We start from the raw sequence: 17,491 nt of genomic DNA, 5'->3' as shown, positions 1-17,491 counted from the left end.
GACAAAAAACAAGAAGTAGTCAATTTATTCAAAACATTTCAAATTAAATAGGCTGTTCATCAGCTGATCAAAATCCAAGTCCATAAGCCCCAAAAAAGCTCAAAAACAGAACTAAAAGTGTCAAAAAAGGACTCAGAAGTGAGTAGTCTCCTCACAAAATTCAATTCAGCATGCTTGATGTGAGTGTTTCCAGGAGGCTCGCAGGAACATTGCCCCACACAGTGAAGATGGCTTCATGAAGGGTATGATCAAGGGAACATGCAGGACAGTGCAAAAGACCACATTATTCTCATGGAAGAAGTCCTTTGTCAGGCGGGTGTTGTGAACTGCAGCGTTGTCCTGCCGTAAGATACAGCCATTACCACACAGACGAGGGCCCTCAGTGAGGAAGGATGCTCGCTGCAACATCTCCACATACGCAGCCATTCGATGACCCTGCACAACCTGGAGCTCTATTGCTCCACTGAAGGCAAAGGCCCACCAGATCATGATTGGTGCCCACTTCACTGTGCCGCATAGAAAACATTTCCAGTGGGAACTCCCTGTCATGACAGTAATGTTGAAAGCCATCATGGCTTTTTCTCATCAGAGAATAAAATTTACTTCCACCTTTCAAAGTCCCATTTTTGGTGCTCCCATATAAAGTCAGTTGTAGCATGGGAGGAGACGTCGTCTTTGACCTTTGCTGTTCAGCCCTTCTCTCACAGATTCCGTCTTAGTTATTGGGCTGATGTCAGCATCAGTAAGGGCTTTAATATGGCTCGAGGATTGGCCTGTGTCTTCATGAACAGCCTGTTCAGATTCTCCAGCTCAGTGCAGGGGCTTTTTTTTTAATCTACCACTTGACTTTTTTTGTTCCATACTCCTCAGGAGAAATTTAAAATGACTGTCTTATTGTGTCCAACTTTGGAAGTGATGGTGCATTGCGAGAGGCCTTGCTTGTGCAGATCAACAATCCTGCACATTCAAAGACAGACAGACTTTTTGCCTTTGCCATCAGAAGGTACTGACAGTGTGCATGTCGAACAAAAAATGACATGAAAGCCAGATTTTAGAGCGGATTTATTTTTTAAGGCTATGATCTTTAACTTTTGATCAATACATTTCCTACTTGACTTTATATTTTTTTGTCTTTTGTTCCTGTTACTTCTTTTTCTGCATTTTGAAGCTCGACTTACAACCTGGTTGAAATGTGAATACTTGTCATTTCCCCTCAGTCTTCAAATTTTGTTGAGGTGTGTACCATACCTTGCAAGAGTTGTGCAAAGATGACCCTGAGACAATTCAGCACATAGTAACAGGGTGTAAGACGCAGGCAGCAAAAGCTTTCATGGAAGGCCATAGTCAAGTGACTGGTATAGAGTACAGGAACACCTGCAATGTCTATGTGCTGGAAATTTCATGGTCAGAATGAAAGACCTCTCCTTAGGTGGTAGAGAATGACTGAGCTAAAATCCTGTGGGACTTTAAGATCCAGTCTGACAAAATGTTGATGGACAAATAACAGAAGGTAGTACTGACAGATGTAGCACTTGCAAGTGGCAGCAACATCAAGAAGACAGAAAACAAGAAGACTGATAAATATCAAGGGATGAAAAGAGGAGCTAAAGCTGTAACAGGTGTTACGCAGCAGTGGTGCAAGAGGTTATTAGGGCACTGGGGGTTGTGAACCCTTAACTGTGAGAGAGGGTCCAGGAACAATATCTGAGGTCTCTATCCAGAAGAGTGCAGTCATAGGAACAGCTAAGATACTGCACAGAACTGGCCATTGAAAAGTTCTTGTTAACATCAGCTGCATTTTTTCCTGGTCTGGCAGGACAATTCAGCTCTCATAGCTGGATGGATAGGTGTAGCCTGCTCATCATTACAAGACAGAAATATTGCTATCTGTAAAAGAATTCCAGAGGTAGTAATAGCACTGAAATAGCATCAGTGTGAAAGGGACAGGTAGAATCGTTTCAGTGGCACCCGACTGTTGAAGAACGATGAGATGCAAAATTTCTTGTCATCTCTATAATGTTTATGTCAAAGGAAAAATACACACATTTGTTCACGACATACATACAGGTCATGTAACAGTGACAGTACCCACCTGGCAGAGAACAGATGAACACATAGACATCCTCCACATTCCACTGGCTGGGGTCACTTGGCAGGAAGTTGTGGGGCAGCAAGGGCAGCTCAGAGGCCTGTGTTACAGGCAGCTGCTGGCTGCCCAAAAGCGGGGATGCGGGTCTTTTGTAGCTGGACAAATCTGAACACTGGCTGGACTCTCCCTGTGCAGGGTGAACCAAGCGACCAGTGGACAGAGCAGCAGCGGTCTTCTGTACAGACAGAGAGTTCTGAAAACCAAGAGCAGGCTGAGAGTCAGACTGAGTCAAAACATGAGACTAAATTGGATTTAAGTGTAAGCCTGGGTAATTATATATATTTATATGAATTAAGTGCAAAGCACCATGAAAGCACATGACAAGCAAAGCCAAGTTGCATGAAAAAACCCAAAGGCTGCTCCCTCCCTGAATTTTTTCAGCAGTTTCTTATCCTACAATCATGGAACCGCTCCAGGAGATAAGCAAACCAGCTAATCATTGAAAACCTGCATCGTTCAGTTGCATCATCAACATGTGACACAGCACAAAGATGCTAGAGAAACTGAAGAACTATGTATGCACACAGTGATGACTGTTAATAGTAAAGGGACAGATTACAAGTCAGTCATGTTTATGTCAGACAACTGATTGTTATATTGTTTCACTTATAATCTTTATTAAAATAGTTTATGAGAAATGTTCACTAATTTGACAACTGAAATGAAACATTTCATTGTGATATATTTCTTTAACAATATCACCCAGGCCTACTTTATTGAAATTTACCTCTGACATGATTTAATGCAGAAATATTTTTCAAATGATTAAGTCAGACAGAAGAAAAACATAATGAACAAATCATGCATGACAATGCTTTACTCCTACATGAATTCAACTTAACATAAAAACATTTTCTTTTGAAGTTGACTATGGTCTCACCTTCTTTTTAGACTCTAAACTGGAGTTTTTGTAGTTTCCATTCAGTGCTCTTTGTTTCCTCATGTTCTCCAGGGTGGTTTTGCGGTTAGGGAAGAGACCCATCCTCTTTGTGCATCCTACATTGTAACTAGTACAAAGAGGTGACATGATTAACTGAAAATTTGGACCCATAATGCATCTCAGCTGATTCAATGTTATTTATTTCCTCAACATCTGGAAGGGTGCAAGTTCTGACAGTCTGTTATGATCCCAGCCTTGAAATTTGCTTTGCCAGTGACATGGTGATATGTACAGGATACACTTACGTGTAAAGAAAACCTGTTAAAAATAGGTCCTACAAAAATACTGAGTAACTTCAGATATGCAGTGCCAGGAAAATCACTTTGAACATTATGTTCTGTTGCTTATACTAAAACATTACAATTGGGAAAATGTGCTTTTGCATGATTTATATAACAGTCAATAACTTCAAAAGTACAATTTAGGGCTGAACAATTTGGGGAAAAGTGAACTGCAATTGTTTTGGAAAGATTTTGCAATTTCATTTTGAATTCAGTTCAAGAGTCACTGTGGAGTAGTTTGAAAACGAGATGCAGCATTACCGCATGATACCATCTGACTCTTATCTATTCTATATTCTAATGCAAGGATGAGAATTTATGATTACACTAAGGTAAGACTTAAGACAGTGATGATCACTTTCTTTGATAAAGTAAAATAAGAGCAAAAAGTTAAAAATGTGAACTTGTAGCATGTGGAAAAACACAGAAAATAATACATAAAAAGAATCCGATTTTTGAGTTTGTCCTCCCTCTTGAGCACCACTGTTTTGTTTTTTTTTCCAAATATAAAAGACAGGGATTAGTTTCAGCTCCACCTATACAAGGTGTGGATGAAGCACATTGTGTTCTTTGATAGGAAAGCCTATCTGGATAGATCTAGACAGATTTGTGCTTCGTAGTTACCACAGTCACAGTGTGTATGGCAACATACAAGTTTTCACCCCATTTACTGCATGTAACTACATATATGTGTTGGGCTCTTGTCACTTCCTAAATGTGGGTGAGCTACGCTCATCAATGAACCTGAACATCCTCAGAGTAGTTGTTGTAGCCGATCTGCTGAATTTGCTGTTTTAATTTTTTTTTTTTTTTTTTTGCTGTGCACTTGTCTTATTTTGGGCACTTTTCTTGGACTCATGTCTGCCTCGTTTCTACTCTCTCACTGCATGCTGCAGCCAAGCAACAGAGTCATGAAGCTCTGCCCCACTGCTGGCTGCAAGGAGCAAATAATTTGTAGTTGGATAATTATAAAACCAAAACAAAAAAAGTCACACAGAGAAACGTATTCCTTGCTTTATTTAAGTGATGGTTAAAGCAAGGGAATAATTAGCTTTCTTTTGGGGTCCATGGTGGAGGGTCTTTTTCTTCTTCTGAATGAAGTTAGGTCTTTCATAATGAGAGAGGACATCCAGAAGCATTTATTGCACAGGATGAATTGATGAAATAAAGATAGTGAAACAAATGTTCTGTCTTACCGTTTGGCACACACTGTAGAACAGAACCTCTTGGACCTTTTGAAGATGTATGCGAAGTCCACCCTACCACACAGCTCACAGGTAAGCATGGGCTCCTGCTGGGCCTTTAACTCTTTAGGGAAGCAACATATACCACTGTCAGCTTGACAAGCAGAGGCCCAGCTGAGGTACCCTTACCTATGATATTTGTGTCATTATTCACATTTTCATCAAAAAACATATCCAAGTCATAATGGTTTCATTTTTGTAGGGATCTGTGCCAAACAAAGTCGTTTTCTTAAGTTTTACGGCTGTGATTTAGAGCTTGTACCAAAGAATGATGCTGTGTCTGCAGTTTGGATGCATTTTGGGTTTAACAAGACAAGGTGAAACCTACTTTAAGGCTTATTTTATGATCTGAGAGTCAAAATGTGGTCAAACTGTAGCATCTTAAATCTTTAGTTAATGTCTATTCCTGGATATTGTATGTTCATCTGTCTTCTGTTGTGGTTCAGTAATATTAGTCTCTGAAGAGTACTAAACCAGCAAAACACAACAAGGTTAAATTATAAGATGCTATAAATGCAGTTTTAAGAACAAAACTTTCACTTTCAAACCAATGTTTGGCATCAGCAAACAGCGAATCCAAAAACTGCATTTTCAAAAACACATGGCACTTTTCATGTGACTGTGTGGCATTAAGGCCCTTAATTTACTTTGATCTACTAGGTGTATTCTTAATATGTTGTTGGGGATGTCCTTAGGGTCAAAGGACCCTTGAAGGAATACTACTGTAATTTTCCCTGCATCCAAAGCACACAGACTTGACATAAATATATTTACCCTTTGGTGAGAGACCATCCATCTTCGAGTCTGTTGTGTGTCTCCTCAGGCTCTCAATTGAGAAAGATGGACGTTCAACCTGGCAACAGAAAACATACATACATACTTACAGAGGGTAATAGAGATTCACAAAATACCTCCTTGTCTGAAATGGATGGTCAACCATGAAAACTGGACGGATGGATGGAGTTTAAATCACTTTTTATTTTTATATATTTCCACAATGAAGAAAACACTGGTGAATTAAAAAAATGAATCAATGTGATGAAATTAGGAAACTTGTCTCTGTGGGGTGCTTACATTCATTATATTATTATAGTATAGATCATTTCTGGGGGTTGCCAAATGTTTGTGTAAGAAAAGCAAACAAAAAACGATTTGTAGCCTGGATATAATGCGTCATGCCATATACAGTGGTTTGCAAAAGTATTCATACCCCTGACCTTTTCCACATTTTGTCACATTACAACAGCAAAGAAAGATATTTTATTGGTATTTTATGTGACAAACACAAAGTGGCAAGCAATTGTGAAGGAAAATTATACAGGATTTAATTTTTTTAACAAATAAAAACTGAAAAGTGCAGTGTGCAAAAGTATTCAGCCCCCCTGAGTCAATACTTTGTAGAACCGCCTTTTGCTGCAATTACAGCTGGAAATCTTTTGGGGTATGTCTATCAGTTTTGCACATCTAGAGACTGAAATTTTTGCCTATTCTTCTTTGCTAAAAAGCTCAAACTCAGTCAGATTACATTGGAGAGCATTTGTGAACAGCAGATTTCAGATCTTGCTACAGATTCTTCATTGGATTTAGGTCTGGACTTTGACAGGGTCATTCCAACACATGAATGTATTTTGTTTTAAACCATTCCATTGTAGCCCTGGCTTTATTTTTAGGGTCGTTTCCTTCTGGAAGGTGAACCTCTGTCCCAATCTAAAGTCTTTTGCAGACTCCAACAGGTTTTCTTCCAAGGCAAGGCAAAGCAAGGCAAGGCAAGGCATAGCAAGGCAAGGCAATTTTATTTGTAGAGCCTGTTTTCACAAACAGTTTGTCTCAAAGGGCTTCACATGGCATCATAACAACATCCTCTGCCCTTAGACCCTCACATCGACTGAGGAAAAACTCCATAGAAAACCCTTTTGACAGGGAAAAATCTGAGAAACCTCAGGGTGAGCAACAGAGGAGGGATCCCTCACCCAGGACGGACAGACGTGCAGTAGATGTTGTTACAGACAAGAAAACAGTTTACAATACAAAATGTGGGAAACACGGAAATGTTAATAACAGTTGAAGAAGGAAGCTTCTGGTAGGCAAGGGAGGCAGGGAGAGATTGTACTGTTTTTGGTCCATCTATCTTCCCATCAACTTTGACCATCTTCCCTGTCTCTGCTGAAGAGAAGCACCCCCAGAGTATGATGCTGCCACCACCATGTTTCACAGTGGGGATGGTGGGTTCAGAGTGACATGCAGCATTAGTTTTCTGCCACACATAGCATTTTGCATTTTGGACAAAAAGTTCAATTTTGGTCTCATCTGACCAGAGCACATTCCACATTGAGATTCAGTTAACTTTATTTATCCCCATGGGAGGCAATTAAGGGAGCAGAGAGCGGTACGGTTGGTGACACAATAACACAATGGGATATATTAGGCAAGGAAGAGCAAGGAAGTCAAAACCTCCCAGGATTAGCAGCAGTTGCCTTTTAAGTGCATGACAGAATTAGTAGTAGTTCAGGAGGAGGACAGCCTGGGGGACAAAGGTGGATCTCATCCACTGGGTCCTGCAGGCCGTACACCGTAGCCTGCGACCGGATGGCAGCCTCTTGAATCCCGAGAAAAGAGCATGGGAGGGGTCCTTCAGGATCTGGGCAGCCATGCTGCACACCTGCTGTTCATTCACAGCCATCAGGGAGTGAATGGGAAGTCCAATTATCTTGGAACACACTTTGACGATGCTATGTAGGCAGTTCTTCTCCATGTTTGCTGTCCCTCATATGGCATCTGGCAAACTGCAAACAGGACTTCTTATAGTTTTCTTTTAACAATGGCTTTCTCCTTGCCACTCTTCCATAAAAGCCACATTTGTCTAGTGCACAACCAATAGTTGTCCTGTGGACAGATTCCCCCACCTGAGATGTAGAGCTCTGCAGTTCTTCCAGTCACCATGGGGCTCTTGGCTGCATCTCTGATCAGTGCATTCCTTGTTCGGCCTGTAGGTTTAGGTAGACGGCCATGTCTTATACCCTTTTCAAACGGAAAAATGCGTGTCAACTTGGGTTTTTGGACCCGTGTTTGCTCGGCATTAGGGTGCATTCAAGATTCCAGAAGACCCGGGTCTGAACCCCTGCTGTGAGGGCTGCATGCCTGTGTTGTTCTCTCTCGTACATCATCGCGCTGACAAGGTCATTATTTCACATAAACAAGTGCCGGAACAGAGGTAAACAAACAACGTGGACGTCGCCGAGTCAAACGTTAGCGTTGTCAATGCGTGCATTGCAATGTTGTCTCTTCTGCAAAGCATACAAACTAGGCGCAGATTGGAAAATGCCCAAGCGCTAATGCAGCGAAGGAGGATGGAGTTTTGGGCTAGTCTGGAAGGGAGCTGAAGAAGCTACAGGCGAAGCCTGACAGGCGGCACAGTGACAAAATCAGGATGCGATAGGAAGGTCGAGTGACACCCGAGACGACGTGGGTTGCCTTAGCGAGTCGGTTGACGTGGGTCGAAATGCCAAGTCGACCCTTTCAGAGTGTGCAAAATCCTGTGTTGACCTGTGTTTTTGGTGCAGTGTAAAAGGGGCTTTAGTGGGTTTGCAGTTGTGCCCTACTCTTTCCACTTCAGGATGATGGATTGAACAGTGCTCCGTGAGATGTTCAAAGCTTGGGAAATCTTTTTATAGCCCAACCCTGCTTTAAACTTCTCCACAACTTTATCACTGACCTGTCTGGTGTCTTGTCATGTCTTGGACTTCATGATGCAGTTTGCACCCCGATATTCTCTTAACAAACCTCTGAGGCTGTCACAGAACAGCTGTGTTTGTACTGAGATTATATTAAACAATTGGATTCTATTTAGTCATCAGGTTGACATTCAAACATTCAGCAATCATTGGGCAACTTCTAAAGGCAAATGGTTGCACTCAAGGGGGCTGAATACTTCGGTACATCACACTTTTCAGTTTTTAAGTGTAAAAAAGAAATTAAAATCATGTTCACTTTTTTTCTACTTCACAATTTTGTGCCACTTTGTCTTGGTCTTTCACATTAGATTCCAATAAAATATATTTATGTTTGTGTTCATAACGTGACCAAATGTGGAAAAGTTCAGGGGTTATGAATACTTTTGCAAGCCACTGGTACTGTACTGAGTGTGTGAGAGTCAAAGTACCTGCACTCGAACACTAGTATGAAAAATAAAAACGAAGAAAACACTTCTTCACAAACAACAACATGATCGCAACTCAAAAACATTGAGAACCACTGCTCTCATGTTAAATAAGGCCCTGTACACGCCTGGTATTAAGGTCAGTCCTGATGTGACCTGATCACAAGTGGTCAGCGCTTCTGAGTCTGCTCACATTGGATTTCACATGCGACTGCAAGTCTCCTTTGATTGGATCTCAACTCTCTCGTTATGCAAATAAACACCTACATTACTTCTGTTTGCAAAATTTTAATCAGCGCATTAACTGACAGCCATCTATCTTTATTACAAGCAGCACACATGCAAGTAATGTCTTTCAGAGCCTGAGGAGATGTATGACATTTCTCTATTGCTGTGGGTCATATCGACCATCACATCCAGTCCAGCTGTCACTGACATTTTTAATCCTGAAGGAATAACTATCTTGTTTTGGCTGGTGTCTGATGAAGAGTAAGAGTGAGAGAGATCAGCTGATAGGTGAGAGAAATTAGCTCTTTAATAACAGAGCAAGTTGAATAGCTGGCAACATTTTTCTCCTGTGTCTGACAGCTGTTAAGAGCTGAAGAGGGAGAAATCCAAAGATGTTTGTTCCTAACAAACGAACAAGTCAAACATGTTTGAAGTAGCCATATCTCTGTATGAGCTTTTCACAAGATCAGACATCATCACAGGCCATCGTTGACTCACTCAGTGTGGGTCACAAAGGAAGAACATGATGAGGGGGTTCTGGGTTCTTGGGAGCTGATGAGGGGGTCCTTCCATGGGACTCAGGACATATTTATGTTGACATCAATGAATGACTGTGACCATACGTGGCCCACTGTATCGCTGAATGTGGTTTAAGTGATCAGATCTTGCATTAAGTGTGTGCACACCTTGTATCAAGATGGACCGCTTGTAAATAGATTGGTGAGGGCTCTAGACTACGACCAAAATGTTGCATACGCAGCCTTTTTTTGGGAGTGTGTGGGTCAAATTTACCTCGTCACATTTGTGTGAATGCATGATCATTACTATTTTGGTGAAATGGGAAGAGCAACATTGCAAATGAAAGCAATCCTTTTTATCAAACACACAGCCTCTCTTTTCCTCCATCCAAGCACAGCTGCCTCCCCTGTGCTGCTACCTTGTCGTGGTGGGGTTGCTTGCGTGCCTCTGTGACTCTGAAGGCTATATTGGCGGGGGATTATGCCCCAGTAGGTTCAACCATATCGGGCAGGTTTCTAGAGTAGAGGCCAGACGAAAAGCAGCAGCTGGTCCTCCAGGTTGGGGGTTGGGCGTTGGGTTAACTACCCAACCCTGTAAAACACTTTCCAGTTACGAAAATGTTGATGAAGAAAAAACAAATCACTCACCTGGCCGAAGAGGGTGCCCCAGCAATGGGGACTATGACGCTTACCAGCCAAACCCGCAAGGGAGCTGGTAGGCTCAAACACCTTCTGATGCCAAGGAAACCCATTAACAGAGTGAAATGGAGGTTGTTCGTCAACGGCCTATGCACCCAAGAGGAGCAAAGGGCTTAAGTCAAGTAAGTCAAGCACAGCTGCATTATGTTGCAGCTGCAACACAGACAACACCTGTCCTATAAACAGCTGTAATTTCCACAAGCAGTGTTTCAGCCACAGCATGCCTTACCCACCCGGCTTTGTGAACCTGCTGAGATTCTGCTGATTTTGTCATTGTCCTGCCACTGTGGCCAGTCCTTCAATGTGGCTAGGGACACATTAGCATTAGCACCCTCCACTGTTTGTGGGGAGAGATGCGAGTTGAAACATTGTGTATACAACACAACTATCACCATCGTTGCAGACTCTGAAAAGATGGGAGTTTACTGGCCTCAACAGATTTATAATGACAACTGAGAACCAGGCAATCACACATTAGCAGACTGTGCTCCAGAGTCTGCTTGGAAAAGTCAAATGTTTGTCTAGAGGAGATTGTCCTCTTCACACTACTGCAAATTTGAGTCTGTACCCCTCATAAACAAGCAGGTTTGTGTTGCAACTTGCCACTCAAGCTGCACACAATCACTGATGACTGATACAGACTAGGACAAACTCAGCACAACTGTAAATCCAATGGAAGATCTCGTCTAAGGCTGTGCACTACATTTCACAGTTTTACAGGTAACATATGCAGTCATTTTCATTGACCATCCCAGTATAATTCAACACAAACTGCAGAATACTAGTACTCAGTTTAATAGTGTAAATGCTGACTGTTTCACTTTGTGTTGGGAACACAGACAATGGTCCTCCACACCTGCTTCCGGACCTGTCATGATGTTATCTTATTAAAAATGGAGAGCTCTACTGAATCTGCTCATAAAATGATCTCCTGGGATCTGAGCTTGGTATGCAAATGAACACATGCAGTTCTTCCATTTGCAATGTTCTTAACAGGCATATCACCTGCACACCTTATTACAAGTGGCACAGATGACTAGGTCACTCAAGTAATGGATTGAAAACACGTTTATACGTAGCTGTGGATCGGGTCAATCAACACATTCACTCTACCATGGCTCATGAAAAAAAGTATTTTCACTATTTAGAATTACAGTTAGCAAATCGGTTAAATGCGATGAGGCAACCGACTCAAGGCAAGAGTCAAAACAACAGTGTCAGTCAAGTGAGTGGACAGAATTGTTGTTGCTTTTGAGGCTGTTTAGAAAAGACTCCTTGGAATACCCACACTAAAAATACAATAAAAATGAGCCTTGAAGGCTTTTCAACAAGAGGGAGATTTCTTTGGTGTTCTTCCAACTGTATTTGGAAAATGATTCATACAAAGTCATTAAAGACAGCTGAGAGAACTGTTTTCTCCCGATGCTTTCTTGCTCACCCTCGAATGAAAATGGTAAAAAACCAACAACTGTCGCCCCTTTACAAATCTCTGCTTTGATTCCATAAAGAACTACAGCCCCCCCCCCCAACTTACTCCCCGCTCATTACCGCCAGCTCATCAGTGCCACTCGGTGTCAAAAGCTGTGATTGGTAACCCATGAGGATAGCCTCTTCAGCAACACCCATCTTGGAAAACAGTTGCAATAGGAACTTTGTCAAACAGATTTAACTGCATTTTGTTTCGATTATTCAGAGTATCAGGCTACAACCACTCAAGCCTATCACTGATATCTTTAATTGTCTATCAGATTTCAGCTGATAGACAAGAGACAATAGCTCTTGGTGAAGATGCACAAACGCATTTTTCTTGGCTCATTCAATTTCCAAAAGTTTTTGTTAGTTTGACCTGCTGTTACAGATTTTCTGTCTAAGAGCTATACTTGATAAAATATAAAAACATAAAAATCAACTTTTCATAAATGCAAACTTTTATTTTTATAATTACAGAAAATATTACTCTTACAGTTTAGCCCAAATTGTATATACAAACTTACATGCTTCACATATTCCGAGCTAAGAGTCCTGATTACTCAACTTCCACACTGAACCCAGATTTTAGCCAGGTACACTAGGTTATATTGTGTCCCTTTTCAGGTCTTTTTTTTTATTTTTTTGAAAATTGACCAAAATATACAATGCAATTTGTGGGGACATTACATGTCTGGCTTGATCTGCTCTGTGCAAATTGATGCATGGTCTGTCAAAAATTACCGTAAATTCTGGACTATAAGCCGCGACTTTTTTTCGACGCTTCATGCCCCGCGGCTTATACTCCGGTGCGTCTTATATGAGGATTTTACCTACACCCTGGGGTGTGGCGGGCAGCGGCAGCGGGCAGTAATTCCCTATTGTTCCTGATGGCAGCTCCAAGTACCGTACTTAGGGAAATTCCTGGCCAAATGTTATGGTAATTTCTCTAAGTACAGTACTTGGAGCGTCCAGTCCATGCCGCGGTGCAGTGTAAAAAGAGCATCACACGATATTTTCAGTCATTTGTACTCACCCTCAAGATGGAGAGCAGAAGAAGAAATGCTTATGATGCAGCTTTCAAGTTAAAGGCAATCAATCTGGCGGTTAAAGATGGAAATAGAGCTGCAGCACGTAAGTTTGGCATAAACGAATCGATGGTGAGACGCTGGAGGCGGCAACATGACGAACTGACCCAATGCAAAAAGACTACAAAAGCTTTCAGAGGTCATAATAGCAGATGGCCCGAACTTGAAAACGCTCTGGAAGACTGGGTCAACGCGCAGAGAACGGGCAGCCGAGGTGTTTCCACCGTGCTTATTTACTGGTGTGGCTTATACGTGTACAAAGTTAAATTTTTTCCCTAAAATAAGCATCTGCGGCTTACATAACGGTGCGCTCTATCGTCCGGAATTTACGGTACATGTGCTGCCATTCCCGGCAAAGCAAGTGACCATTTAGAAACACACAACACTGACCAGTCAGTCACTGGTCAGGTCGGGCATGCTGAAAACCGACAGATTCTGGTCCCTGGACAGGCAATCCTTGTATATAAGCTCTTACTAACAGAGTGAGTGCTAACTTTACCTTTTTAAAAAAAAAAAAAAAAAAAAAAAAAAGCTGGACTGGTCTGTTCTTTGGAGTGCTTCTGACAAACTGAACCACATAAGATGGTTGGTGTATCCATGATAATATCTCTGAGGGCTTTTCACATCCTCAGACATCATTATATGCCTCTGTTTGGGGAATCAGCTGAAGAGGCAGTCTTTCAATGTAGCCCAGGACACATTTATGTTCACACAACCTAAAGAATGTGGCAACATGGAGCTGTAGTTAGGGCTTTCCACTTGTGACTGGATAGCTCAGGATGGTTATTAATACCAGGTGTGCACATGGCCAAACACTTGTAGAGCTCCAGTACTCACAGGAAAAGGCTCAGCACCCTCCTGGATAACAAAGCCCTCAATCAGATGGGTGAGGATGTGGGACTTGACTAAGGCCTGAGCTGGTTTGCTCTCTCCGTTGTGTTGGCTGTTGTTTGTGTTCCCATTCCCAGAGGTCATGACTGGAGCACAGACCACCACTAACCTGTCAACAAAAGCAGCATGGCACACTCAACATACACTGGTCACATGGACCTTACTCCGCAATAACTGTTGTTCAAGTACATTAAGACCAGTCATTCAAAGAGGGTCGTTATTGAGGTATTGATTACAGTGGCAGAGCTGATGGTCAGACAAACTGGTCCAAACTCAACTGGTGTTTAATAGGGTTGCTCTGGTGACTGGGGGCCACAGCATGAGAACAGAATTTTCATTATCAAACCACTCAGATGCATTTTGTTTGGTGTAACCCCTTTCATTCTATCATCCTATTTCTAGTTAGCTCAGCAAATTGCATGATAAAGCGTTTCTTTGCTTCAATGTTGAATGATTAGTCAGTAAGAGATAATGGTGACATCACAGAGGCAGTCTGGCATAACCAAGCCAGCACACGGGAGCAGTCCGTTATGTTAACATGGACTCGTGGATAACTTTCAGTGTTGCTGTCTAATCTCCCCGGATGAATGTCAAACTATAACAATGAAGGTAATTTTAAAGTTAAGAACGACTTCCGTGTAGTTGATCCAGTTCTTTTCAATCAATACTGACAAAACTTACAACGTGAGCTAGCCTCGAATCAAGCCAATTTAGCCTTCACTGTGGTTAGTAGGATGCGATATTTGCATGTTCAAGGGAAATCTACAAAGCAGTTAAGGTCCACATTTTCGTACCGCTATCACATAACTAAAAAGGAAAAGCTCAGTTAGTAACTTTTAGAGTCCGTAACCAGCTACGAAGGAGAAAGCAGGCGCTTGACTAGGTAACCATGGTAGAGAGAAAAATCTCTTTGTTCAACAGCTGGAAACGATTCCTTTTACTTAACGCGTTCACGATTTAACTTACTCCAAACCGGCGAGGAGCCAGCCCGCCACTTGAAACAGTCACGAAGATTTATCCGGCTCAACGAGTCATAGAGCCACTCCGTTAAACGAGGACACGCAAAGTTTGCCAGCGATTCATTGCTTCACAAAGTCTCGTCTCTCTTCTTGCACGTTATAATTCTTTCGGTAACAAACAAGTGTGCAAGCAGAATTTCCGGCGACATCTTTCAAAATTAAAGCTTCATAAAGTTGAAGAAGGAAAGACAGTTTGCTTCATATTTTTTTAATCTTAAAATTATTATTGTATAACATAGTTTGAATAATTAACATAAGAAGGAGAGAGGGGGCATATCATTGCAGAAAGATGACCACAAATACATCTGTAATGTTATATTAACTGTATACAAATATATATATATATATATATATATATATATATATATATATATATATATATATATATATATATATATATATTCTCAGTAACTTTCAGCAACAATTATGAATTTTAAAGATAGGAGTGTTGGGTGTCAATTTTTTTTGTGTTTAAGTTGTGGGAGAATGCTTTTGAAGACTGCACTTAGAATTGCTCCTGAAACTGATTTAAATTAATCCAACATTATGTCATTAGGTGACACTTTTGTCCAAAGTGTCTTACTATCCCACATTTTGTCGATTGATCTATCCATCCATCCATTTTCTATAGTCTACTGCCCAGCATTGGGGGGGGGGGGGGGGGGGGCCTAGTACACCCTGGACGGGTCAGCAGGCTGTCTCAGGGCCATCAGGAGCAATTATGAGCTAAGTATCTTGCTCAGCATGGTCACCAGGGGAAGTGAGGCTCGAACCACCGACCCTTCTGTTGCTAGACAGCCATTCTACCTCCGAGCCAAGGCCCCCCCAGAATGTCAAGTGCTGCTCATTGTACCACGGGAGGTTCTCAGGCCTTGGGGTGTGCTCTACTAAGTAGGGGGGTCCTATCTAAAAATTTTGTTGTTAAAAAAAAAAAAAATCAGTATGTAGATAGCCTAAGAAACAAATTAATAAATAGTAAAAACAAGAATGACTTTTAATGATTTCATCATTCAAACTTTTTAAGAAATTGTGCTGGCCTGTTATCCCAGCAAATCTCAATCGCAGATTTTTTTTTTCATGCTTAACATTTCAACGTTTAATTTGAAGTCTTCAACCGGAAATGAAGAATACGCTATTACAGAAGCGCTCCACTAACGGACATCGTTCCAGCACGGTCCCCTCTGCGAACCTGTCCGAAGAGCCACCCGTCGAAAGTACTCAACTTACTGCACCAGGAGTCTCATGTCATCCCTGAATTTGATGAAAAAGGAGTGTTTGGCATCAGGGACCCTGTCCTCAGCTTCTCTTAAAGGGAAATTCATCAAGAAGGGGAGAGTTGCTCCGAGGGCGCAGCAGGATGCGGAAAGCTATTGTCAGCTGTGTAGGTGAGACGCACAAAGTTTGAGTTTAGTCCATCGATCTGCTTTTTGTATCCCTTAGTTTCACAAAGACATTGACATCGTGTTACAGGAACATGTTTTTTAAATTTATTTTTAATTTTTTTTTTTTTTATATATCTGTATGACTCCATGTAACTATAATCTCTAGAAATGGACACAGACAGACAGACCTCCACCAAGGTCAGTTGCCTGTACACTTTTAATATATATTATAAGCAAATCCTCAACTGAAACCAAATTATATGTTTTTGGATATATTTTAAAACTAAATAGAGTGTGCCAGATATTTACATACAATTGAGTTTATTTTTCCTATTTATTATTGAAAAAAAATCAAAATTTCTCAAAAAGATAAGAGAAAAAATTTCTTATCTGTCAGAATATGTAACACACGGACAAACAAATAAATTATACAAAATTCACAGCCTGGTGGAATTAATTTCTCTGCCAATTATAATTTTCTCTTTTAACGGTTTGGTCATAAAATGTTTCCTGAGCTCAAGCTGATCTGTTCAAATGGCTTGTTTTGTTCTTCTAAAAGCCCCCATTGCAGAGATATGTATTTTAAAATAACATAAAAGTATCAGATACGCCAGGACACATAGTGGCTGAGACATTAATAATTTTATGCCAGATAAACAATTAATTGCTCTTCATTTCCTTTGCTGTTTTCTTATTTACCTCATCGTGCTGACATATGAAAGCTGCTTTACTTGTTCCACTATTTTAAATTCTTTGCTTGAAAAAAATCCCAAAACAGAAAACAAAAAGGAAACAGGCTTGAGGGGTGAAAAAGTAATTCCGTGGTTTGAGAATGGACTTCCTGAATAAATAATTTTTAAAAAATCCATCCATCCAATTTCTTCCGCTTATCCCGTTAAGGGTTGTGACAGTGCTAACCACAGCACCATCATGCTGACTACTTAAAGATAATGAATTTCCAAAATAAGATTCACACAAAATATTCAGAATGAAAGAATCAATACTCAGGTAAACAGAGGGATGAAAATGTTTTTTATTATCATCATTATTGTCATCATTTTTGAATTATTCGATGTCAACGTAATGATGTTCAGATGTTGCATGTAGGACAGAAGATGTCATGATGATGTTGTCTTGAGATATTTGTGATGTATTGGATCTTGGATACTTACCCAAGTCTGTCATAAGATTAGAAAATTCACAAGAATAATTACAGGTTCTTCAAGCAAAATTGATCCCACATATCTACTTTGTCTTGACGTGTTTAAAATATTTCAGTTCAAATAGATGTTGATAAATGTGTGAATAAATGAATACTTTAGAAGTTGAAAAATGTTTTTCCCATCATTCCGAACACTTTTCATTCTTTATAGTTAATGGTGGCCATAACGATCACATTTATGGGCTAGATATTGCAACTTTCCATTGA

The 17,491-nt window shown here is 40.8% G+C and overlaps 2 protein-coding genes across 6 annotated transcripts in view; one reads left to right on the top strand and one right to left on the bottom strand.

Moving 5' to 3' along the window:
- LOC147255843 (polyhomeotic-like protein 2) overlaps positions 1-14,799 on the bottom strand; it is a 17,093-nt gene extending 2,294 nt beyond the window's left edge. Inside the window, exons 1-6 of the mRNA XM_086213859.1 lie at positions 14,628-14,799; positions 13,608-13,770; positions 5,389-5,467; positions 4,567-4,678; positions 3,030-3,156; positions 2,093-2,342 (exon numbers count right to left, since the gene is read on the bottom strand). Of these exons, the coding sequence (XP_086069985.1) occupies positions 2,093-2,342; positions 3,030-3,156; positions 4,567-4,678; positions 5,389-5,467; positions 13,608-13,745 (706 nt within the window). The 5' untranslated portion in view covers positions 13,746-13,770; positions 14,628-14,799. The remainder of the gene's footprint in view (positions 1-2,092; positions 2,343-3,029; positions 3,157-4,566; positions 4,679-5,388; positions 5,468-13,607; positions 13,771-14,627) is intronic.
- The window catches only part of LOC147255842 (atrial natriuretic peptide receptor 1), a 17,653-nt gene continuing 14,366 nt past the window's right edge, over positions 14,205-17,491 (top strand). For 2 of the 5 annotated variants that reach the window (XM_086213856.1, XM_086213854.1), the window contains exons 1-2: positions 14,205-14,270; positions 15,788-16,065. In XM_086213856.1, the coding sequence (XP_086069982.1) occupies positions 15,923-16,065 (143 nt within the window). In that variant the 5' untranslated portion in view covers positions 14,205-14,270; positions 15,788-15,922. Of the gene's footprint in view, positions 14,271-15,787; positions 16,066-17,491 lie in introns of those variants that run through there. The other 3 variants (XM_086213858.1, XM_086213857.1, XM_086213855.1) reach the window with 2 other exon arrangements.

The sequence above is a fragment of the Aulostomus chinensis genome, chromosome 9 (genome assembly GCF_037954235.1).
Source record: "Aulostomus chinensis isolate RoL2024-O1b breed Wild chromosome 9, RoL_Achi_v1.0, whole genome shotgun sequence".
NCBI lineage: Eukaryota > Metazoa > Chordata > Actinopteri > Syngnathiformes > Aulostomidae > Aulostomus > Aulostomus chinensis.
Note: the sequence above shows the minus strand (reverse complement) of the source record. Positions and strands in the feature narration are given on the sequence as shown.